The 26,556-nt window shown below is 38.1% G+C and overlaps 1 protein-coding gene and 2 pseudogenes across 1 annotated transcript in view; 2 read left to right on the top strand and 1 right to left on the bottom strand.

Annotated features, from left to right (window-relative positions):
- The window catches only part of GLIPR2 (GLI pathogenesis related 2), a 51,458-nt gene extending 25,196 nt beyond the window's left edge, over window positions 1–26,262 (bottom strand). Inside the window, exons 1-3 of the mRNA XM_027859106.1 lie at window positions 26,104–26,262; window positions 3,666–3,774; window positions 3,238–3,341 (exon numbers count right to left, since the gene is read on the bottom strand). Of these exons, the coding sequence (XP_027714907.1) occupies window positions 3,238–3,341; window positions 3,666–3,774; window positions 26,104–26,116 (226 nt within the window). The 5' untranslated portion in view covers window positions 26,117–26,262. The remainder of the gene's footprint in view (window positions 1–3,237; window positions 3,342–3,665; window positions 3,775–26,103) is intronic.
- Window positions 10,075–10,640, top strand: LOC114040891 (annotated as a pseudogene).
- LOC114040893 lies at window positions 19,332–19,659 on the top strand (annotated as a pseudogene).
- Window positions 26,263–26,556: the final 294 nt, after the last annotated feature.

Here is a 26,556-nt window from a genome sequence, read left to right as displayed (position 1 = left end):
ATGCCTGCCATTTATCAACATAATGTTAGCACTAATTGGTACCATTCTAGTATGTTCAAGATAATAGTGAAGGGGCAGTGTGGTGTAGTAGACAGAAAGCTGGTCAGTAAGATGAGGATTCAAGCCCCACCTCTGACACAGTGGTTGTATGATCTTGGGCAAATCACTTAAACTTCAAACCATACCTTGTTATCCTCAAAGGAACCCTGAGCCTGAATGTTCCATCTGTATCCTGTTGAATATGTTAAGTATACTGAAACAAGATCTGTGACATTCCTAGTACATATGTACAACTCCACCAAGAATGATGCCCTAGCCTTTACATCCACTATCTGCTTTTGTTTGGGCACTACACCTACTGATTTGTGCTTTGGAGTCTCTGAAAATGGAAAGATTGCAAATATTCATAACCAGTACATCTCTTAGCTGAGAAAAAAAAGGTGAAACAAGTTTACCACCTAAGTACATTTCAGCTCAGAAGAGCTCAGTCAGAAAAAAAATGATGCTCAATGATGATGCCAAAGCTTATTGCCATGATCTTCAACAAGAAGGCAGAGTTTGTTAAGAAATCTTGGTGTGTATGAGACACACAAGTTAGCAAATCAACAGGAAAACTAATAATTGTAAAGATGAATGGGTTTGATAGGACTAAAATTTACCAGTTATTTCCCTGACACAGCTTCCCCTCCCCTCCCAACATGGGGAGGCCAATGACCCTTCTTCTAAACTAATTCTTAGGGATCAGCTCTCCCTGAAGGGAGACAAAGCTACCCCTGGGACCTGATTAGCCTTGGCTTAGCTTCCTGGTCACCTAAAGGCATAAGAAGTGCCAGTGACAGGCAGGTGGGGCCTCTCAGACTTGGTGGATTTCTGTTTTATTTTTTTTTAAGGCAATTGGGGTTAAGTGACTTGCCCAGGGTCACACAGCTAATAAGTGCCAAGTGTTTGGTCTGAGGCCGGATCTGAAGTCAGGTTCTCCTGACTTCAGGGCCGGTGCTCTATCGATATACTATGCCACCTAGCTGCCCCTTTTTTTGTTCTATTTATTTATTTATTTATTTTTGGAGACTTGGTGGATTTCTGAAGACCACTTTAGTCACTATGTCCTTCATGTGTATGTACCTGTCCTCCATGTAAATGAGACTTTTAGTCACTGAAGTGTCAACAGTGCTATGTCTATTACATCTACTGTTGATGTATATTTCCTGTGAATTGCATTCTGAGGTCCTACCTGGGATGCTGGGTTAGTTATCCTTATTTTCTTAAGAGTGGGTCTTTATTGTGATGATGTAATGGGTAATTCCAGGTATCACTTGTGCTATGGCTAATTTTGTAAGGAAGAGCAAAATTTCTGACCAAGGGATAAGAAGTACCCAGTGCCTGTCCACTTGAGGTCCTGAGAGCCATGGGGCAGTGAGACTGTTGTTGTTTGTCCTTCATTTTCAAAGCAGACCAATGACATCAGGGAAGATGTCTTGATTTATACGTGAATTGGATTCAAGTAAGGCTAAGTGGCACAAACTTGTTAGTCTCACTCTCTCTTCCAGAGTCACTGAAGTCCAGTGGCAAGACAAAAAGTCAGGATGACTTGCAATGGAAGGGATGCAGTGGATGACCTTGGCATAATGTCTGGCCAAGCTCTAAGTACTCCACCGAACCTGCTTCAGCCACCTTCATGGCTGTTGGAACAAATATTTTTTTAAACAATTTATTTATTAATTTTTAGTTTTCAACATTCACTGCCATAAGATTTTCAGTTTTAAATTTTCCCCCCTCACTCTCCTCTCCTCTCCCCAAGATGGCGTGCAATCTTATATGGGCTCCACTTATATATTCATATTAAGCATATTTGGAATAAATTGCTTTCACCTGCCCATTCTGCCAGTGGAAATCTTCACATGTGTGGGGTAAACACCCCTCCCCAACTCACCAATGGATTTGAGGCCCATTGGTTACCCTCAACCTGGATTAGCTTGTTTGCTGAGATGGTTTACCAGGGTGTGGCTGCTGTACATGCTTTAGTTTCCTGGAGCCACAGGTGAGAGTTGAGTGCAAGGTGGACACCAAAGGTGGATGAGCAGCTTTGAAAAGGCCTCAGCAAGCCCTCTCTCCAAAGGTGCTAGTCCTCCTTGAATATCCTATATACCTCTGTGAGGCCATACCATGAAAAGGAAGCCTCTTCCTCCATTCATTTTGGAGGAAGTAGCTAAAATCTCCCATGAGGTAATAAGTGCGTACAAGAGAGCTGAGGGGTAGTCAAGGGGCCTGAGAGTGTTTTGCCACCACAATGAATACCAATTTTAAAGATGCAAGTGGCCAATCAAAGGCGGCTACCCACCACTTACCTGGGGATGCAGTGGCCTCCACGTTAAACAAACTGGGCATGCTCAAAAGGCTCCCTATGCCAGAACTGGACATGCCCAGAAAAACCTGGGCTACAAATACGTAAAACATATAAGCCAATTTAACAACAAAGTATCTTCCCAAAGAAAAATCAATAAAGAGTACCTCTCAAACTGAGGAAATAAACTTTAAAACAAAAGAAAATACAACTCAATAAGCCTAATAAACATTCTATTTTATTAAAAGAGTAATTAGAGGTCCTATAATACCTTTTGGATTTCAAATATCTGACTTCCATGACTAAAAGAGTTATTTTCCCTAATGAGGGAATTTCTGAATAAAATATCCCAGTTTTCAAAATACCTAATAGTACTCAATAGTATGTTGAGAGTAGTTATAATTCAGTTCTACAGGGCACGTCAAAAATAGACAAGTCCAAATAACACTTTCATGTGACAAATGCTTTTTATGTAATACTCTCAGTTTGATTAACAAATGCAGGAATGGGTAACAGAGCTATGCCAAAAACATGCCTTGGGGATGCAATTTAAGGCAAAGGGTTTGGGAATGGAAATGGGAGAGGTAGGTGTAAGAAGTAGAGGAGAAAAATCAGATGAGAGGGGAGAGAGAGCATTTTTATCATGAACTGGGTTGTGGTTCCAAGTGTACACAAATAGATTAAAAATTGAGCAGGTGAGATATAATTCAGCTCAGAAAGGCACATATGAAAAAACAAACAAAACTCAGGTATAAATCAGATTTTAGAAAAAAAAAACCAACAGATTAGAATTTTAAATATACACAGCCCACAAAAAAATGAAGTAGGCAAATTTCAGAGATATGAATTTAGAAAGTAGTAATTCTGACAGGAAAGTATGAAAGAACCAAACATACCTGGTTGATCATACGAAGCCCATGCTAGATTTTCTCCACAATTTCCCCTACTGGATTCTGAGCTATGTTTGAGAACCTTTGTAATAGCCAGTGCATCTGCATACCTAGCAAAGAAACTCACAGTATTTACTAAAATTATAAGCAAAAATGAATGAGCCTTAATCAAACTTCTAAATGCCCCCTTTCGTAAAACATGTTTACATCTAGACCTCGAAAATGTATTGTTATACAATCCAATTTGTTTAAGAAAACAGACAAAAAAACTTCCTCCCTAATGTTAACATGACACTAAGAAAACAGCACTGTAACTGGAAATATTACGCAAATTCTCAGACTACATATTCACACAGGATACTTAGGTGCTAAGTACTTTCAAAAAGACAGAAAACAGTATTTCAGAATTTCTTAAGTGTTAAAAACTGACTCACTGTTGTGCATCACGGTTCAATTTGTTGTCGAGTTTTATTGGGGGGCAGCCATGTTTCTGTCTATATTCATTGTGAGCTCTTAAGACATCTCCTGCAAACTTCTTTGAAGCTGAAACAATTCAGAACATTGAAGCATTTCATTAAATACTGTTAACAAGCAGTAAAAAGAAATACAATAAGCAAAACTACTAAAGTAGTGTAATAGGAGTTTGAGAAGTAACTGGCTTCTTGGGATTTGTAGCTCAGAGCATTTCCTTCTTAGCCTTGAGAAAGTTTTGGAATTATTACAATCTTTGAGCCGGAGAGCAGAAATGAGTTAAGCTCTGGAGTTCTTTAAGGAATACAGAGTTTGGACAGATACACCAAGAGAATGGGAATGGGGGGGGGGGGAAGGGAGCTCAAGAGTTTAGCAGCAGCAGCAATAGAGACAACTTCCCAACCCCGTCCAGGACTTAATGAGCAAAGCAGGAAAGAATCATTGGCAAAGGGGCGACTGAAGACAGGAGAAAGAAGGAGTAGGGCTGAGCTGTGACAAGATCATCAAACATCTCTGAATATTAAGTTTGGTGTAAAGCCACCAGTTTTATCCATATTTTCAAGGATGGGGGAAGTTCCTAGAAAAGGTTTGCTCCTCCAACTTACCCTCTTGGTGCCTTTTACAGACACTACACAACACTCTGTTCATTTACAGACGCCATATAACACTCTGCTCACTTCCTTACCCAAATGTTGCCCCGTACGTAACCTGAATTTTGCCTCAAACATAAAGAATGCAAGGGTTAAGCTAGAGACAAATCTAAATTTAAAACAGAGAAGAAAGTCAAACTTCTGACTAATTGTTAGGAACTTTCCTAACTGGGGTCTCTGAGATATTGTGATTGTATCCCTAACTTTCATTTAATATGTGGATCTAATAGGTCACGGCACTACACTGCACTTAGTACAGTAAACAACAAAAGTAAGCTGTTATAACAGGGTGTGTGTTTGATTAAATCTCCAGAGACAAAGAGGGCAAAGAGGACAGAGTACTAAAAATTATCAGCTAGCAAACTTCATCTTCCACACCAATATCTACACCCACCAATGTTACCATGCCATATGATTTTAAAACAAATCACCATGAGAAAGATGGATACATTCAGAAGAAGAAATTAAATATCTATAGTCACATAAAATAATGCTCTAAATCACTACTGATCAGAGAAATAGAATTTTTAACTTTGAGGTACCATTTCACATCTATCAGATTGGCTAATTTGTCAGAAAAGGAAAATGACAAATATTGGAGAGCGTGTAGAAAAATAGGGACACTAAAGCACTATTGGGAGAGTTGTGAACTGATCCAACCATTTTGGAGAACAATTTGGAACTCTATGCCCAAAGACTATAAAAACCTGTACACCCTTTGACCCAGCAATATCACTACTATGTCTGTATCCCAAAGAGATTAAAAAAAAAAAAAGGAAAAGGACCTATATGTAAAAAAAATATTTCTAGCAGCTCTTTTTGTGGTGGCAAAGAATTGGAAATTGAAGGGATTCTCATCAATGGGGGAATGGCTGAACAAGTTATGGTATATGATTATGATGGAATATTATTGTGCTATAAAAAATGATGAGCAGGATGCTCTCAGAAAAATCTAGGAAAACTTCTGTGAACTGATGCAAAGTAAAGTGAACAGAACCAGAATATTATATACAATAATAGCAATACTGTCTGATGATCAATTGTGAATGATGTAGCTATTCTCAGCAATACAATGATCCAAGACAATTCCAAAGGATTTATGATGAAAAATGCTATCCACCTCCAGAGAAAGAATTGGTGGAGTCTGAATACAGATTAAAGCATACTTTTTTTTTAACTTTGTTTTTCTTTCTTCTTCTTTTTTTTTTTTGATCTGTGTTCACTTTTGTAACATGACTAATATGGAAATATGTTTTGCATGACAGCACATGTATAATCTATATCAAAGTGTTTGTCTTCCAGGGAAAGAGAGGGGGAGGGAGGGAATTTGAAACTCAAAAATTATAAAAAATGAATGTTAAAAATGGTTTTACACATAACTGAGAAAAAGAAAATAAAAACATTATTCAAAAAAAAGATAGATAAATATGCAATTTGGAAATCATTTTCACCATGAAATGTCACCTTTAGTAGGCAACATGGCTCATACCCCCTAAACCCTGACCTCAAAAAATTTTAAAGGCTACTTCTCTATTTCTCTTCAAGAGATTACATCAATGAGCAGAGCTGAAATGGTGAAGTGACAGAAAGCATTAGAATCTAGCTTTCCCCCTCCTGCACCTCCTCAATAAAAATTTGGAGCATACCAGATTGAATTCTGTAGGAAAGATAAGAAGTCACAGTGAATTGTGTTTTTTTTTTTTCCATCCCAGGGCAGCTTAGGGAAATGAAAAGAGAGAAATGGGTAAGCAGTCTGACCAGGAACTTGTGGCTCTGGCCAGTTCCAGTGGGGAGCATTCTGGCACCAAGGGGCTCAGAGAGGGCTAAGACAGAGTACCAAAGAGAGACCCCAGGAGACCCCTGAGCAAGCCAGGTGCAGGAATGGGGGCCATCTGGCAGCACTGTAACCCAACACCTAGTGTCAGGGCATAGATCCAGGAGTGGGAAAAATGTCTGTAAGTATTGTCTGAATACTGAACGCACTCTGGAAAGCACATGGCAGCCATGTGATTGGTCCTGATTGCAGGAGCAGAGCACAAAGGGCAGCAGGCAGTTCTGTCACTCTGAATCCACAAAGCCTCCCAGCAGACCAACAGTGGCTAAGTCAAGTGGCAGGTGGCTGAAACTCCCAACCAAAAGTCAGGAACCTGGGTCAGGAACTTACAGAACTCAAAGAGTGCAATGAACACATCTCTTCCCAAATCACACCACTTTGGGAGCACTGAAAATTCTGAGGTTCCCAGTTAGAGCTGGGAAAGCAGCATAGGTCATAAGAAAATAGAAGCGCAAGCTAAACATTTCTCCCCCCTACCACCAGCCCAAACCAAGAAGTGGTGCAGAGTTTAGCACTAACATAAAGTCTGAAGATAATAAGTCAGCTGAGTGAACAAACAAACAAACAAACAAACAAGCCAAAAAACCCCACAAAAGACCCCACCATAATGGGCTACTATGACAACAGGGAAGCTCATGACACACACACACAAAAAACCCCAAACTCTACAAGCAAAGCCTCAAAGATAAATGCAGCTGGGACACAAATCCAAGAAGAATTCCTGCAAGAGTTAAAGAAGGGGCTAAAAATTATTTTAAAAACCAGATGAGAGCTACATAGGAAACAATGGGAAAAAAGAGGCAAGAGTTAGGGAAGAAGCTATAAAAAGAGAATTAACAGCTTGAAAAAGGAATACAAAATCTCACTGAAGAAAATAACTCCTTGAAAATAAGAATTGGTGGGGGGCAGAGCCAAGATGGCAGAGGGAAAGCAGTGACTGTCTTGAGCTCTCTTCCAAAGCCCTCCAAATACCTAAAAAAATGGCTCTAAACAAACTTTAAAGCAGCAGAACCCACAAAAAGACAGAGTGAAACAAATTTCCAGCCAAAGACAGCCTGGATGGTTGATCAGAAAGGTATATCGCGCCGGGCGGGGAGAGGAGTGCAGTTCGAGGAGGGGGCGCAGGCCTCAGCAAGCAGGCCTCAGAGGGCTGAATCGCAGGAAGCTGTGGCGGTTTCCAGACTTCTCAACCCATGAACGCCAAAGACAACTTAGAAGGTCAGTGGGAAAAGTCCATGACTGCAGTGAGAGAGCAGCTAGGTCTCAGCCGCAAATCTCAAGTGCGGCCTGTGGCCGCGGCTTTTTCCTGAGCTTCTGGCCCACAGACTGAGGGGGAATCGAGTGGCTGATCGGAGGGGGGGATTATAGGGATCTCTTTGCTAGTGCTGAGGCAGGAATCTCTTGCTTTATCGGTGCTTGGATCTGGGTCACAGTTCTGAAGGGCGGTCCTGGGGCAAGGAGGAGAGCTGGCCTGGCGTGGTGGAGCTTGTTGTGGTGGTGGAAAGAAAACACCTTGCCCCTTACCATACCACCTTGGAAGAATTGAAAATTTACAGGTCCCTAGAAGTACCTCTGAAAACAGCTGTACAAACCCCCAAAGCTTGGGACAGTATACTCTTCACATCGGAAGCAGACTTTTACCTTAACAAAGAGTTTAAAATTCAAGTAATTGGCTGGGATCATAAGTAAGCGGTGCAAAAAGAGTCAGACTATATTATCTTACTTTGGTGAGAAAGAACATCAAAACATACAACCAGAAGAAGAAAACAAAGTCAAAGCTCCTACATCCAAAGTGTCCAAGAAAAATATGAATCACTCTCAGGCCTTGGAAGAGCTCAAAAGGGATTCTGAGAAGCAAGTAAGAGAAGTAGAGGAAAAACTGAGAGTGATGCAAGAAAATCATGAAAAACAAGTCAACAGCTTGCTAAAGGAGATCCAAAAAAATACTGAAGAAAATAACACCTCAAAAAATAGCCTAACCCAAATGGCAAAAAAGATGCAAAAAGCCAATGAGGAGAAGAATGCCCTAAAAAGCAAAACTGGCCAAATGGAAAAGGAAGTCCAAAAGCTTACTGAAGAAAATACTTCCTTAAAAATTAGAATAGAGCAATTGGAAGCTAGTGACTTTATGAGAAATCAAGACATTGTAAAGCAAATCCAAAAGAATGAAAAATTAGAAAACAATGTGAAATATCTCATTGGAAAAACAACTGACCTGGAAAATAGATCCAGGAGAGAGAATTTAAAAATTATTGGACTATCTGAAAGCCATGATCAAAAAAAGAGCCTAGACATCATCTTTCAAGAAATTATCCAGGAAAACTGCCCTGATATTTTAGAAGCAGAGGGCAAAATAGAAATTGAAAGAATCCACCAATCTCCTCCTGAAAGAGATCCCCAAAGGAAAACTCCTAGGAATATTGTAGCCAAATTCCAGAGTTCCCAGGTCAAGGAGAAAATATTACAAGCAGCCAGAAAGAAACAATTCAAGTATTGTGGAAACACAATCAGGATAACACAAGATTTAGCTGCTTCTACATTAAGGGACCGCAGGGCATGTAATATAATATTCTGGAGGGCAAAGAAGATAGGATTACAACCAAGAATCACCTACCCAGCAAAACTGAGTATAATCCTGCAGGGGAAAAAATGGTCATTCAGTGAAATAGAGGACTTTCAAGTATTCTTGATGAAAAGACCAGAGTTGAATAGAAAATTTGACTTTCAAATACAACACTCAAGTGGAACATGAAGAGGTAAACAGGAAAGAGAAAATCATAAGAGACTTATTAAGGTTGAACTGTTTACATTCCTGCATGGAAAGATGATATTTGTAACTCATGAGACCTTTGTCAGTATTAGGGTAGTTGAAGGGAAAAAAATTATATGTATGTATATATAGATACAGATAGATAGAGGGCACAGGGTGAGTTGAAAATGAAGGGGTCATACCTGGAGAATAAAATTAAGGGGTGAGAGAGGAGTATACTGGGAGAAGGAGAAAGGGAGAGGTAGAATGGGGTAAATTATCCCACCAAAAAAAAAAACAAACCAGAAAAGAAAAGGCTCTTACAGTGGAAGGGAAATGGGGGAAGGTGAGAGGGAATGAGTGAATCTTATTCTCATAGGATTTGACTTAAGGAGGGAATAACATACACACTCAATTGGGTGTGGAAATCTGTCTTACCCTACAGGAAAATAGGGAAGGGGACAAGAGAGTAGGGGGATGACAGAGAGGAGGGCAGATTGGGAAGGGGAATAATCAGAAGCAAATACTTCTGAGGAGGGACAGGGTCAAAAGAAAGAATGGAATAAATGGGTGGGCTGGATAGGATTAAGGAAAATAGAGTTAGTTTTTCACAGCATGTCTACTATGAAGTGTTTTGCATAACTGCACATATATAACCTATATTTAGCTGCTTGCCTTATCAATGAGGGTGGGTGGGGAGGGAGGAAGGGAGAAAATTTGGAACCTAAAGTTTTAAAAACATGTTTAAAAAAAATGTTTTCACATGCAACTGGGAAATAAGAAATACAGGAAATGGGGTACAGAAATCCATCTTGCCCTACAGGAAAATTGAAGGGGAAGGGGATAAGAGAAGGAGGGAGAGATAGAAGGGAAGGCAGACTAGGGGAAGGGGTGTTTAGACTGCATGCCATCTTGGGGTGGGGGAGGGGCAAGATGGGGTGAAAATTTGGAACTCAAAATCTTGTGGAAGTAAATGTTAAAAACAAAAAACATAAATAAAAATTACCATAAAAAAATTATAGAAAAAAAAAGAAAATAAGAATTGGTAGACCCCACCCAGCCGCCAGACTGGAAGTGCCAGGGTCTCTAACAGGAACCAGTACCTTCTGCTTGCCTGCAGTCCAGGCCCCACTGCCAAGATGACGGCATACCCCTCCTCTCTCATGGACCCTGACACCAAACTAATTGGAAACATGGCACTATACTTAATTAGGAGTCAATTTAAAGGACCAGCTCCAAGAGAAACAAAAGACAGATATTGTAGATGAAGCTATCTATTATTTCAAGGCCAATGTCTTCAAAAACTATGAAACTAAGAACGAAGCTGATAGGATACTGATCTACATAACTCTTTACATTTCTGAATGCTTAGGGAAACTCCAGAAGTGCAACTCAAAAAGTCAAGGAGAGAAAGAAATGTACACATTAGGAATCACTAATTTTCCTATTCTTGGAGAACTGGGTTTCCCTCTTAATGCAATTTATGCCAAACCTGCAAATAAGCAAGAAGATGAAGTGATGAGGGCCTACTTACAGCAGCTGCAGCAAGAAACAGGGCTGAGGCTTTGTAAGAAGGTCTTTGATCCTCAGAGTGATAAGCCCAGCAAGTGGTGGACTTGCTTCGTGAAGAGGCAGTTCATGAACAAGAGTCTTTCAGAGCCTGGGCAGTAACCAGATCTTGGGTAGTCATCCTCACGCAGAAGCATTTGACGTCTGGCAGAAAGATGTACACAGTTCTTGGCCTTTGTCTCATAACATTTTATACCAAGGAAGAGGAGACACATCCTTACTGGAAAAGCCCTTTATTAAGAATGTTGGGGTTTAAGGATTACTGAGAATTTTTGCAATGTTAAGATTTCTTAACCAAAAAAAAAAAAAAAAGAATTTGCCAAATCGAGGCTGATGAGATGACATGAGATGTCAAGAATTAATAAAACAAGTCAAAATACTGAAAAAAAAGAAGAAAACGTGACATATTCTGCAAGCCACAAACAAAAAAAAAAGATTCTGAACACCATATTTCAAGAAATCATAAAAGAAAACTGTCCTGCTATCTTAGAAACAGAGTACAAAGTAAAACCTGAAAGAACCCACCAATCACCTTTTGAAAGAAACCCCAATATGAAAACTCCCAGTAACCTTAAACCCAAAATTCAGAGCTCCCAAGTCAAGGAAAAAAAATACTGTAAGCAGTCAGAAAGAGAGAATTCAAGTACCAAGGGTCCACAATAAGGATCACATAAGATTTAGCAACCATCACCATAAAAGAGTAGAGAGTTTAGAATACGATATTCCAGAAGGCAAAGGATCTAGGTTTACAACCAAGAATAATCTACCCAGCAAAAATGAATACAGGGGGAGAAAAGTAGACCTTTAATGATACAGAGGACTTCCAAGCACTTCTGGAGAAAAGACCAGAGTTGAGTAAAAAAACTGACAAACACAGGAATCAAGAGAAGCATTACAAAGGTAAACATGGTGCACACCCTATGACCCAGCAATACCACTTCTAGGTCTATATCCCAAAGAGATGATAAAAATGGGGAAAGGACCCACATGTACAAAAATATTTATAGCAGCTCTTTTTGTGGTGGCAAAGAACTGGAAATTGAGGGGATGCCCATCAATTGGGGAATGGCTGAGTAAGCTGTGGTATATGAATGTAATGGAAGACTATTGTGCTGTAAGAAATGATGAGCAGGCAGATTTCAGAAAAACCTGGAAAGCCTTGTATAGACTGACGCTGAGCAAAATGAGCAGAACCAGTAGAACACTGTACACACTAACCGCAACATTGTGTGATGACTGACTTTGACAGACTTAGCTCTTCTCAGCAATCCAAGGATCTAAGACAACTCCAAAAGACTCAAGATGGAAAACACTATCCTCATCCAGACAAAGAACTTAGGAGTCTGAAGGCAGATGGAAGTATACTATTTGCTCTCCTTTTCTTTTTTGTTTTGTTTCTTCTTTCTCATGCTTCCTCCCATTGGTTCTAATTCTTTTCTATATCATGACTAATGTGAAAATATGTTTAATATAAATGTATAAGTAGAGTCTATTATCAAATTGCATGCTGTCATGGGGAGGGGGGAGAAGAGGGAGGGGGAAAAATTTTAAACTCAAAATCTTATGGAAGTGAATGTTGAACACTAAAAATAAATTATTTTTAAAAAGGTAAACATGAATAAGAAATTATAAAGGACCAAGAAAGTTTAAACTCTTATATTCTCATATGGGGAGATACGTGTAAACCTTCAGAACTTTCTTATCACCAGGGACCATATCTCATAAATGGGGTACACAAAGAGGTGTTCATATAAGAAGGGAGTGAGGGTAGTGTATGTACTTGAAACCACTCTCATCTAAACTGATTAAAGGAGGGAAGAATACATATATACACATAGTTGGGTATAGAAAAATATCTTACTCAGCAAAGAAATAGAAGAAAAATGGGACAAATAAAAGGGACAGTAGATTTAAGGGAGTCAATAATCAGAAGCAAAACAGACTCTTAAAGAACTGAAGGGAAAAATAGAGAAGGATAAGTATAAGAAAATAGGATGAAGGGAAATACAGTTAGCAATCATAAAGTGAATGAGAAGGGGAGGAACTTACCCATTAAATAGAAAAGTATAACAGAATGGTTTAGAAATGAGATTATGGCTTCTTTTTCAATGACACTGGATAACAGAATTTCAGTTATTACAATTCAAGGCTAGTAAAGGTAGAACTCAAGCTGGGCCTCGCTATGTAGGATTCATCGCTAGGGAGAAAGGTATTTGAGGTAGGGGAATAGATAAATACATTAAAAAAGGTACAGAGTAGGAATAAGGGAGGAGGCCCGACTGACTGTATCTGAGCATTTGCTTAAAGGGTAAACAGAAATAATACTGCTTAAGTAAGGAAAAGACAAACTGTAGAAGATCATGTATCTCCATGCTAAAGAGTCTGGCTTCAAACTAACAGTGCCATTTAATATTTTTCAAAGTAGGAAAGTAAGATGATAAAAGTGACTTTTTAAAGGAAGATTTATCTGATAAATAAGGTGGATTAGAGCCAATGCCATAACTAGGTGCAACAGTGCTTGGTGCAAATTCAGTGGTGGTGGTGAGAAGTTACAGTGATGGTGATCCAGAGGACTTCTAGGGGTATAGTGGACCATCTCTGGAAAATGGCAGCCCATCCCTCAGAAGTTGAATCTTTGCAACCATGGGGTTTAGAGGAAAGATGGTCCCAGGAGAGGGGTATAATGGTGATAGAACTGGGGGTGTGTAACAGCTGTGCCTTTCTGTAGTATTGCCAGTAGAAGGCTGTGAATGAAGAAGGATGCAGGGATGGAGGTCATTATGAAGAGAGGATAGATCTCTGGATATTGGTGCCCTAAGACAAAGTCCTGTTGCCCCATCGTAGTTACCACTTTGATTATTGTGGGTGAAAATTAGAGACAATTAGACCTGATAGGCAATTTAATAGTCTATAATCATTTTACCAATTCAGAAATTAAGTAGGAAGACCTAGAATAGATTACTGGTAGTGGGAATGAAGAAATGCTAAAAACAATGTGAAAAAAGAATTGATAGGACTTGTTGAATGATTATATATAGGGGATTAGGGAAAGGGAAGAGTCAAAGATAGCTAAGTTTTTGAGCACAGGTGACTGGGAATGGTAGCATCACTAAAGAGGAAAGTTGGAATAGGCAGAGAAGTCTTGGGGATAAGATGATTTTTGTTCCAAATATTGTGAACTTAAAGTGACAGAGCAGAGCATCCAAACAGAAATGCCTAATAGACAAATGAAAAGATGGGATTAATATGAAGATGAGAGATAAGGGCTGGAAATGCAGACCTTAAAATCACCATGGTAATTAAACCCACATAAGAGGATAAGTTCTCTGGGGAAGTAAGTGTAAAAAGAGAAGAATTCTGCATCCAGGCATGAAATAATTCTGCATCTAGGCATAAATGTGGGAATGACCACACTTCCAGATAGAAGAAAGAGAAGCCAGCAGAATAAATAGCGGAATGAACAAAGAGATCAGAAAGGAAATAGTTCAATGTAGCTTCCATGGATGTCAAGAAAGGTGATAGTTTAGAGGAGAGGGTGATAATATCAAATGCCACATAGAGAGCAAGAAAGAGGGGGCAGAAGCAGAGTAAGCATTTGTGTATATTGAATTGCATGGTTCAGAATATTCAGAGGCAAATTTATTAAGGAAAAACTTGCTAAAAATCACAGTTGTCTAAAGTGCAAGGGGCTTCCAAAGTAGGCAGTAGGCTTCTGCTCACCAAAAGTATTCAAAGAGAGTTCTAACGTTCTATTTCAGTGGAATAAAAAGAATGAAAGTTATTTCAGGATCTTAAGGAAAAAAGAATGGGTTAAGCAAAGGCAGTGATTGTTATGTATTCAAGAAGTTTAGCAATGAAAGCAATTATAGGTAGCTAGAGGGGGCAACAGAATCAAAGTGAAGGTTTGGGTGATTTTTGTTTTGTTTTAAGATGGCTAGGTATGCATTTTTGTAGGAAGAAAGAAAAGAGCCAGTGAGTAAGACAGAAATTGAGATGCTAGGGAAGAAATGAGATAATTCCAGGACTAGTTGCTAAAGGAGTAGGTTGAAAGGCTAGTCTTGGAAAAGAAATGGGATACCTCTTCAACAAAGTAAGGGATAAGGTCATGTGATTATGAACAAAATATTTACAGTAAAATTCATTCCTACAGAAAATGGCTAGAGCTAAACTTAGGGCTATAGATGAAGTCCTCTATGAACTAATGAACAAAGTGAACAGAACTAGGAGAATAATTTATACAAAAATTGATAACAACATCATGCATAAAAACAACTTTAAAAGTCTTTAGAACACCAATCATTGCAATGATAAACCATGAATCCAAATGAATGAAGATGAAAGATACCATTTACCCCTTGACCAGTGAGGAACTTAAAATGTAGAAAAAGACATATTTTGGGGCATGGCTAAGATGGGAATTTGTTTTGACAGATTATGAAGCTATATACTGATGGCTTTACTTTTCAGTTTTTTTTAAAAAATTTTTTAATTTGCTCAATGAGAGTACAGTGGGTGGAGGTAATGGAAACAACAAATCAATTTTAAAATACTTAAAAAAAGTAAGCTATGTGAAATGGAAGCCATTTTATATGTAATCTTTTTTTATTTTCTTAAACATAATATGTATACACACACATACCACATATGTAATTACTCTTTTTTGATATTTAAATTCAGAATTAAAAAATAGTAAGAAACTTAGGGCTGTAACTTCTGTCGACTGAAAGAGCAAAAAATAACCACAGCAAAAAACCAAAACCAATAAAACAAAACAAAAAACTTAATCAAAGCAAGTATTGTTTTTTTCTTCTTCAAATAATATTTTTGTATAAATTATTCCTCTTTGGTATATTCCAACATAAGACTGTTTTCAATTAAATTATTTTTAAAATAGCTTGTGAAGTCAAAATCAACTCTGCCCCATTTTCTTTGCATTCAGATTCAAAATACATAAGCAAAACAAAAAACTGTTCGAGAGGACATTAAGTCTCAATTTAAAATTATCTATCCTAAAGGAGAAGATTATTAGTATCTATTACTGCAGTTACAACTTATCTGGACATAAAAGGTCCACACAGACAGCTTTCCTCTGGGGACATTCAGTCAGCTAGCATTTATAAAAGGCCTATTATGTGCCAGACAATCTCTGCTCTTAAGGAGATTACAACCTAATGGAGGAGACAACATGCAAATAATTATGTGTAAAAAAGATCCCTACAGGATAAACTGGGGATAACTAACAGAAGGAAGGCATTAGCATCAAAGCGAACTGGTAAAGGTTTCTTTTGTAAGTGAGGCTTTCTTTAGTAGAGATGAAGGAACCCTCAACAATTTCTCTGTGTGTTTCCTGAAAAGGATGCCTTTTAATGAATGTGTACTTGTTTGAGTTACATCCTTTGCTTTTTTACTTTCCCGCCCTCCTATATCCCGTTCAGTGTGCTCCAAAACTTTTTAATTTTCTCCTGTTCCAAGCAGTTTTCAGAAGAAGAAAACAAAGTTATCAATAGTCATATAAAAAATGCTCTAAGTCATTAATTAAAGAAATGTAAATTAAAACAACTTTGAGGTACCATCTCATATCCATCAGGTTGGTTAAGACAGAAAAAAAATTATAAATGCTGGAGGGAATGTGGAAAATTAGGTACACTAATAAACTGTTGGTGAAATTGTAAACTAGCTTAACCATTCTAGAAAACAATTTGGAACTATGTCCAAAAGGCTATGACACTGTGCATACCCTTTGATCCAGCAATACTGTTACCAGGAGGTCTGTACTGCAAAAAAAGGAAAGGGACCCATATATACAAAATATTTATAGCAGCTCTTTTTGGGGTGGCAAAGAACTGGAAACTGAGGGGATGGCCATTAATTAGAAAACAGCTGAACAAGTTATAGTATATGATTGTGATAGAATACTATTGTGCTATAAGAAATGACAAAGAAGATGGTTTCAGAAAAACCTGGGAAGACTTATGTGAACTGATGCAAAGTGAAGTAAGCAGGAGAATAATGTACACAATAACTGCAATACTGTAATGATAATCAACTATGAAAGACTCAGCAACTGTGATCAATACAATGATCCATGACAATCCCAAAGGACTCATGAGAAAAAATACTATCCATCTCCAGAGAGAAAACTGACAGACTCTGAGTGAGGACTGAAGCTTATTTTTTTATCTTTATTTTTCTTGCTTCTTTTTCCCCCCAAAACATGCTAATGTGGAAATATATTTTGTATGGCTTCATATGTACAATGGGTATCATATTTCTTGACTTTTCAATGGGTGGGAGAGGGAGACAATTTGGAGCTGAAAATTAAAAAAAAAAAAGTCTTCTGTTCCATGAGAAATCAGACACTGGTAATTCAGTGAGCTCTCTCTATCTGCCTCTAATATGGCCCTCTCTCCTCACCCCGTTAAATGGGACAGACTGGAATACTGTTAAACATCAAATGTTAAGGCAAGTTAACACAGAACATAACCCTTTCTACTTAAAATACCATTAAAAAGTTAGAAAAAAGAAGGGGCAGCTAGGTAGGTGCATAGAACACCGGCCCTGGACTCAGGAGGACCTGAGTTCAAATCTGACCTCAGACCAAACACCTGACATTTACTAGCTGTGTGACCCTGGTCAAGGCACTTAACTCCATGGCCTAGCAAAAAACAAAAAGGAAAAAACCAAACCAACAATCAATTGTTAGCCAATTATCTTCAAGACCATGGAATTATGAGTACAAAGGAGAAAGCAGGTAGACTGCTGAGCTTATAATTAAAAAGACCTGGGTTAAACTCCTACTTCTGACACTTACTAGAGGTTTGATCTAAGGCAAGTCACTTAATGTCTATGTGCCTCAGGGGACTATCCAGGATTTATCTATTAAGTCACAAGTAGATAGTATTGGTATTAACTGGTACTAATTGGAGAAAAGGGTGGAAGAGTTTCTATATGGAGAGTTCTAGATACATATATTCTTTTTTCTCCCCAGTTATGAAAATTTCCACATACAAAAAAAGATAGGGGCAGGTAGGTGATGCAGTGGATAGAGCTCTGACCTTTGAGTCAGGAGGCCCTGAGTTCAAATCTGGTCTCAGACACTTGACATTTATTAGCTGTGTGACCCAGGGCAAGTCACTTAACCCCAATTGCCTCATCAAAAAGCAAAAACAAACAAAAAAGATAAAGTGTTCTATATATGAAACCATGACTCTCTTACACAATGTCCTAACACTCTCCTGCTTGTCTGTATCCTTTCTCCTCTATTCAAGTACATGTATTCTTACTTGGATCTTTTTTTGAAGATTTTTAAATTTTAAAATTGAAAAAATATAGGGCATAACTGTCACTACTACTCAAATAATCCCTGTAAGAGTTGGAAGGAAGAGGCTAAAGGCATCCAAGAGATACATGTATTACCGTAACCATGTCTCTTACCTACCTAAAGGTTTACTAAGGCAATTAGGGATTATATATTTTATTGAATGCTCCGAATCTTTCCTCTGATATTTCCTAGCTATGTGACCACAGGAAGTTACTTCATTCACCTCTCATACTCTCAGGTTCCTCATCCGGAAAACAGAGACAATACCCCTGGCTACACATCTCACACAGGAAGAGGGAGCTCAGATACAATAACATATGGAAAAAATTTTGCAAATGTTAACATATTATGTACATAACTCTTGTTATTATCATTATTATTAGTAAATAGTTGTGTGATCTTCGGCAATCCACTCACCCTCTCTGTGCCTGTTTCCTCAGCTTGTAAAATGAGGAGGTTGGACTAATGAACTCTGAGAGTCCCTTCATTCTAAAATGACTCTAAGACTTACTTTTATCATTGGGTCCTTACATAATTTGGAGAAAGACTAAAGGATGAGATTTTTTTTTTTTTTTTCAGATTGAGGCTGACAAGCAGATAAAGCTACCCTGGACTATAATCCTGTACTGAACCTAACAGATTTCTTGTTTGTCAGCACAGAAACCCTAGACTTCCTGCTTCTACATTTCTCTGCTCCCTTTCCCCATTTCTTGTGGGGACTGTATCTGCAAGGACGATTTAATGTTCATTCTCCACCCTTAGACAAAAGACTAGAAACATTATGTTTAAGGAGTAACTTGATTCTTGAGCTGGAGACAGCTGGCCCCCATGTCAATAAAGGCGCCTTGTAAGCTTCATTCAGACAGTAAACAAAGGCAGAGAGCAGAGGAGAAAGATGCAGCAAGGCAAAGAAAAGCAGGTGTCATTCTTCTTCACCCTCAGAGACAGCTGCAGTGTGGTAAGCAGGAAGGAAAGGATGGAAGGGTGATTTGTCCTGGCCCTGGCCCAAGTGCAAAACACCAGAAGAAAATGATTTTGCAGTAGCTAAAATTAGTACACCAGAAAAGAGAATGGATTGGTCACAAAGGATCTGAAAATGGTTATAAAGCCTATTAAGAGGAATGAAAGAAGATGAGTACAATTAAAGCTGTGTATAGAAATCTTGAGCACTAAACAGCTTAGAAAAGAAACTGGAGCAGGCAGCTAGGTGGCGTAGTGGATAGAGCACCAGCCCTGTCGTCAGGAGGACTTGAGTTCAAATACGGCCTTAGACACTTGACACTTAGTAGTTGCGTGACCCTGGGCAAGTCACTTAACTCCGACTGCTTCACATAAAAAAAAAAAAAGAAACTGGACAAACCCTACAGAAAAAATGAACACTGAAAAAGAAAAGTAAACAACTCAAAAACCTAATGACACAATTAAGAAATATTAGAACAAAGTCAAAATACAACAAAATTGGAAAAACATGTAAAATGTCTATGATCAAAAACAATTAACCTGGGGCTCAGTTGGTGGATGGCTAATGCCTCCATCAAGCCATGGTGCTTCTGGGCTCTGAGCTGGGGGCGGGGGGGCTTCTCGGGTCTTTGGAGCAGCCCACAGCCTTGGACAACCGGCTGTTTCTTGTGAAAGGTGTAATTTTTCTTGGTACAGTTGCTGCTGCAGGAATGTTCGCTGCTTTTGTTATGACTTTGTCACTGGCTAAAAAGAAAAGCCCTCAGTGGTTCCAGAAGATGAAAGACTTCAGAGTGAAACGCAATCAATATTTCCAGTGATTCCCAAGAACCCCGGGTCATCTGTTGAGTGGGAGGAAGCACTGAAATCCAAATGAGATGAGCATAAAAGAATTCCAAAATTATTGTTACAGGGAAAGTAGTTTGGAAATGCCAAAACAGTCATCCTCTTTAAAGGAAAAAAGATCAAATTGATTTCTACTCAGGAAAGTAAACAAATCATTGATGGAACATGGACTGTATGGCTGTCAGAAAACTCAAAGTCATTCTGCATTTGCTTTATCTTGGAATCAATGGGAGAGGTACATGTTTTCCAAGGTTTGGAGGGTTGTTTTAAAGAACATTAGTCATAAACAAGTAAATAACTTCCCTTTGTGGATGATATATTAGTATAGAAAGTTAGATATAGTTTTATAAACTTTAAAAACAAGCTCTTACTTAAAAAGCCAAATTTTATGATAAATATTCTAACAGGAATCTTTATAAACCTTTGTTACTTCTCACCACCAGGTTGGAAAACCAAGCTAAAAATTAAAAGGTGGTTCATTTAAAAAAATTTTAAAATAACTTAAAAAAATTTTTTTAGACCATAAGCTCCTTGAGAGCAGGGACTGTTTTTTGTCTTTCTTGGTATACCCAGAGCTTAGTATAAATGGCTGGCATGTAGTAGGTGCTTAATAAATGCTAGTTGACTGTCATGGCCCTAGCTAATAATGAAATAATAGTGGCTCATTCTTTCAAATTAAATGAGTTCATCGCAGGAACCTCCCATGTTGTTGTGTGATTACCTGGCTATACTTTGCACATTAAGAGCCTACTGAGCTGCCCAAACATTCACCTCTTGGAGCACATCGTAATATCAAATCATTTGTTTGAAATGATTTTTCATTTGCTTTGTATCTTTTGTTCACTTACTCAGTGCTCCACTTAAAGGCCATTCATTATATTTCTACATGTCTTTATACTTTGAGGGAAATAAAAAACCAGCAACATATTAAAAAAACAAAACAAAAACAAACAAACAAAAAAACCAATTGACCTGGAAAACAGAACATATTTAATTTAAAGATCACTGGGTTCCCAGAGAAGCATGAAACAAAAGACCCAGAACACTTCATTTCAAGAAACTATAAAATTGTCTAGGAGTATGGGAATCATGGGGAAAACAAAACTAGACAGAATCCACCCAAAAGAAACCCCAAATTTAACACGCCCGAGAAAGTGACTGCCAATTCTCAAGTTCTCAGGTCAAAGAAAAACTGCTGCAGGAAAATAGGAAGAGACAGATCATATACTGAAGAACCTCAGTCAGAATCATAAAGGACTATGCATCTATGAGAAATGAAAGAAAAAACAGGAAAAAGTATATATTTGGTTCAACCCCTTCATTTTACAGAATGAAAAAGCCTATGTCCCTAGGGGGTAGGTGACTTGTGCAAGGTCCTTTGGCAAGTGGCAGATGCAGGATTTTGACTGAGATACTCTGACTCCAGAGCCAGCAGTCTTTCCATGCCCCACACTGATAGACCAAGAAGCAAAGGAAAAAGGCCTACTCTGCCCAAGAAAGGGTTATCCTAGAAAGCTGAGCACAATCCTACATGCTGTCAGAGTAACCATGGGAAAAATCACTGAACCTCTCTGTACTTCAGTTTCTACATCCGAAAAACGAAAAGACTGGACTAGATGACCTCTAAGGTCCCTTTCAGCTTTAAACCTATGATGCCATGATGCTACTGGGGAAAAAACAAACTTTTAACAGAACTGACAACTTCTAAGCATTCCTGTTGGAAAAAAAGAAAAAAAGCTGGACAGTCTTCAAAAGGCAAATTGTCTTGGAAATTGTCATATATTAGTTTACAAAAGGATTCTAACACTTAGAGAACAACAATTGACCCCTATGAACAATAAAAATTTTTACAAAAATAAAGGCATAGCAAACTCCTTCGAGGAGATAAATATGGTCCTGATCCCCAAGCAATGGAGAGTTAAAAGTAGACAAAGAAAACCAGAGACCAATCTCACTAATGAATCTTGCAGCAAAAATACTTAATAAAATATTAGAAATGAGATTACAGCAATATATTTTCTTAAATTATTCATATGATTGGGTTGGATTTATCCCAGGATTGTTGGGATAGTCCAATGATAGGAAAAAGATAAAAATAATAGATGATATTAATAAGAAAAATAGCTTCAGTGTTAAGTATGTTAAGAAAAGGCCTTCAACAAAATGAAATAAAGGACTCACGTGTTAAAAATACCAAAAAGCACCAAAGTTTCTTCTTAAAACCAAGAGCTATCAATATTTATAATAGAGAAACACTAGTAGCATTATCAGTGTGGAAGTTTCTTTACTGAACTCTATTTTTCTTCTAGAAACTATTAAGGAAGAATATTATTCCCGCTCTGAAGTCTTTGGTCTGTCCTGAATGAAAAACCTTATCTCTCTACCTTGAACAGAATAATCAGTATTTAGGAGCCTATAACTTGGAGTCAAGAAGTCCTGAGCTCATGTAGCCCCCGACACACACGTATTGTCTGTGTGATTCTGGGCAAATCATTGTCTTCTGTTGGTCATGGAACAGGGGTAATGAGCTAATCTGAATGAGGAGACAGTCAACAAACATTTATTAAGTCCTTACTATGTGGCAGACCCTGTACATAAATTGAAGATACAAAGAAAGGTAATAAAAAACAAACAAACAAACCCCAAACCTATGCCTGCCCTCGAGGAGCTCACATTCTAAAGGTAAGTTTATTGAAGGGACTATTTATTGAAGTTTATCATGGAATGGTCCCATCTCTCACAAAGTTTATACACCCAGACCGTCAGGGATTAAGAGCCAGGGGAAGACATTGGGATGTTAGCAAATACCTCCTGATATGATTCATATCCATAATAATAATAGCATTTGTATAGCGTTTTAGGGTTTGCATAGTGCTTTACTTAAGCTGCCTCATTGGATTCCCAGGACAACACTGCAAAGCAGGTGCTCTTATCTCCATTTTATGAGGTGCTGTTATCCCCACTATATAAGTAAACTGAAGCTGAGAGAAGCTAAGTGACTTGCCTAACGTCAGTAGTAAGAGTTTAATTCATGTCTTCTGATTCCAAGGCCAACACCCTATTCACTAGCTAGCTCCCTAGGAGTGTAAGGGTGAAACTAGGAAATGAAGGTTGGTGACTCTTCCTCTGACATTAGGTGTCCTGGTAGAATTTGTAATATAATATTGGCCTACTTCTAAACACTTAGGTTGAAACCAACTACGAAGGAAAAGGCATTGTAGTATTTGTAGGGGGAAATTATCTCTGACTATTCTACTAGAGTTGGAGTATAGTAGATTAAGATTAGGCATGTGGACAAGGATAAACCAGTTGGTGTAATTTATCTAAACATTTAAAAAAGCTTTTTGGCAGGTTTGACCACTAGACAAAATCCTTGCCTTCTGTGGGATCAGAGTGGTATATTTTAATCACTGACAGGGAAATGGCTTGGAGAAAGGAAACAAAATGTAGATAATGGACAAAGAATACTATCTCTGGATGATGTAGCAATGCTAGGTTCTCCCTAGGATTGAGGCTCAGCATTATTACTTGTAGTTCCTCAAGAGGTTTAGTGACATCTGGTGATTATACATGATCAACAGTAATAACAATTCTGGACGCAGTGTGGACAGAGGAGAAAGCTTGGAGTCAGAGAGATGTTGGTTAATGTTTTGCTTCTTTGTGCCTAGGACAAATCATTTCACCTCCCGGTGCCCTTACCTAGGCAGCTCTATATGACTAGAATTGGCAGTCAGGGATTCGGATCAGTGGAAGGGGATTCCACATTAGGATTTCTTAAGAGGTCCAGATGAAAAGCAAAACAAAAAACAAGTTAATAAAGCACCTTAAGTTTTATAGCCCAGCACAAAGCATAAAGCAATTTAACCATACGCTATCTTTGGATCCTTGTAATATCCCTGTGATAGAGGCAGCACATGTACCATTTTACAGGGAGGGTAAGTAATTCACATAAAGTATCCTTCCTAGGAGAGTTTGTAAGTAGAAGAGTTGAGACTTTAATCAACATGAACTTACTCTTGTTTTCTTTCTACTACATCCCCAATTTTGTAGATGGCATTATCTCTTCTTGATAGTTAAATGACACACTGACTGGGCTCTACTTAAGGAAGATCTGGGAAAGTTGTCTGACAGATGTGTTTCACTGTGTGTGTCAGGCAAAATTCTAACTCTGGAGTCAATGTAAATTGTTTCCTGTTCCCTGAGGACAATGGTCTAATGTGTTTCTGCGGCCAAAAAAAGCCAACAAAATTCTGGATATTTGCAAAAAGGTACTGGAAACAAAACAAGAAACACAGAATGATGAATGTAGTTCTCATGGCTGCAGCTCAAGAAAGATATAAAAGAGCTGAAGAAAATCTAGGGAAAAACAATTGAAATGTTCGAATAGAGTCTTCACTACCATACCGTACATTTATAGAGTACTTAGGGTTTCCGATGCAATTTTCTCATAATAACCCTGGAAAATAAGGTAAATAATATCTGCATTTTACAGATATGAAAACTTGAGGCTGAGAAAGGTGAGATGATTTTCCTAAGGTCACAGAGTCAGATGCAAAATCTGAATCTAGATATCCTGATGGCAAATTCAAAATTTTTTTGAAAAAAAAATTTAAGCTGTAAACTTAACAATCATCAATAAGCTTGCATCAATAAATAAGCAACAAATACTACAACGTGCAAAGAACAAGAAAAAAATATTATCTAAGAAACAATGAACTTCCTTTATGTACAGTTTATTTTTAAGGCATACATATGTAAAAATACACATACATACAAATATATAAATTTAATAAGGTAGCAACAAAATTGCTCTATTAGTGTCCTTTTCTTTTTTGTGCATTAAAAACATTGTATTTATGCTTTTTTGGAGGGGGTGTCTATTTACTGCTACAGTAAACTATTATGCTACCATTATCATTATAATAAATTTCCACCTAGAACCCCAAGCTGCTTAGGGCTTGGAAAGACCAGGGCTGAGAGTAAAGTTTATAAAATCATCAAGAGTAAACACAAACTCTTCACTAAATCTCAGAATTCTAGAAATAGAAAGCACTTTTTGAAACCTGTTGTATTCACAGGGCATCAATATGCTGAAAAGACCAATGAAGCTCAAAATTGACTTAGTTAGATTTAGTGAAACTGAATAACCGAAAAACCAACTAGGGCCTAGGAGACCAGATAACAAAACGTCTCTCCCTCCTCTGATAGAGCCTAGGATTATTTGGGCAGAATGCTGCACAAATTGTTAGACAAGGATCAGTTGTTTTTAAAAAATTTTTTTTGTTGGGAGAGAGGTATGACTATCTGGAAATGAAGATGTAAAAAAAAAAGCATCTATAAAATTTATTTTTAAAAAATTCATATATAATACTGGGAGAGATAGCATGGAATAGTAAGAAGACCTGGGTTCCAGAGCCACCTCTGACACACTGACTTCATAACTGTGTGGAAGTCACCTTACCTCTCAGGATTCTAGGTAACAAAGACTACATACAAGCAGCAGAAGAGGTGCTGACCTGTACCTGGGAGTTCCCTACACATACCACTGAAATCAAAAGTTCAGTCTTTTTAACCCTTTGATAGATCCAGTAAGGGAATCCGGCGCTTTGGGTTATAAATATTCCTAATCATTTGTGGCTGACATAATAACTTGTTGGAAGTGTTAGGGAGGGAATACTGAGTTGTAGATTGCGGGCTTAACACTTTATGGTCATTCTTATGTTTTACGGTTCACTTAATAAAAATTTTTCCCCCTTAACTCTTCAGATTTGTCACTAGAAAATAGATTTTAACCACAGAGAAAGAAGCTGTCATTGGCACATTCAGAAAGTAATTCAGTTTGCCTGGGTGGAATCTTCTTGCTGCTCTGCTGATGTAATTTTGTTTTACAAAGAAGGGTGATTCCCTCCCCTCCATATCTGCAGATGCCAGAAGCCAGATGCTGTGGCTTTGGTTTTTTCTGCTGGATCGAGTCCACAGCGAAATATAAATGGCTTCCGCAATGTTACACTGCCTAACAAAACATCTAGTCACAGAATCATTTTGTGTTCACTTCATCCAGCACTGTTCTCAAACATTTCCTCTCAAACATACTATGTGAATTCATGTGTTTTCCCTTACAGTATTTCACATCCCTGTGACAGGCACAATAAAACAGAAGATGCTGTAAGATACACATAATCTTTGCCTCGGGATGTAGTGGATACAGAAATGGCTCCCTTTCCTTGGTCACATTTGCATGTAGATTACAACTGCATATCAAAGAAAACTTAGTTCCAACACTGCTTCAAAGACATATGGCTCTTTACTGTAATAACTACACCACTGCAGCTTGAAAAACCAAAGGCAGCAGATCGGGCTGAGTCATTTTAACTCAGTTTCAAGAAGGTATAAGCATTTTAGAACCCAAGCTTCTCTAAATAAACCCCAGTTTAGAACCACATTATTATGCTTCACACAAGTAACATTCACTTACCTGAACCTCCCATTTTCACAGTTGGTAGTTTAATCTTGTTTCTCTAAAATTGTATTGTTTCAAAGCTTGTAACAAAGGCTGAGAGAAAAGCTGCCTGGAGGTATGTTCCAGTCGCTTACAGCACAATGAATATGTAACCACCCATAGCCATTACTCAATAGTCTGCCCAAGCCTTATAAGGAATAAAGGAACTTTTTCTTAACAAGATACCAGCTGTAGGTCAAAGGTTGCTTATCCTCCAAAGCAAGAAAGCTGATCAGAAAACACCATGTGGAATCACATTCCAACCAACTTAATTAAGTAATGCAGACATTTATAAGCTAGCTACACTAAGGAAAAGAGAAAATACTTATATTTTTAAAAATATTTAACAGTAGTGATAATGAACTTTTGATGCAAAAAAGAAAAAACTGGGATAAATGAAGAGGGAAAGTTAAAAAAAAAAGTCAAACC

The sequence above is a fragment of the Vombatus ursinus genome, unplaced genomic scaffold (genome assembly GCF_900497805.2).
Source record: "Vombatus ursinus unplaced genomic scaffold, bare-nosed wombat genome assembly UNPS02014158.1, whole genome shotgun sequence".
Lineage (NCBI taxonomy): Eukaryota > Metazoa > Chordata > Mammalia > Diprotodontia > Vombatidae > Vombatus > Vombatus ursinus.
Note: the sequence above shows the minus strand (reverse complement) of the source record. Positions and strands in the feature narration are given on the sequence as shown.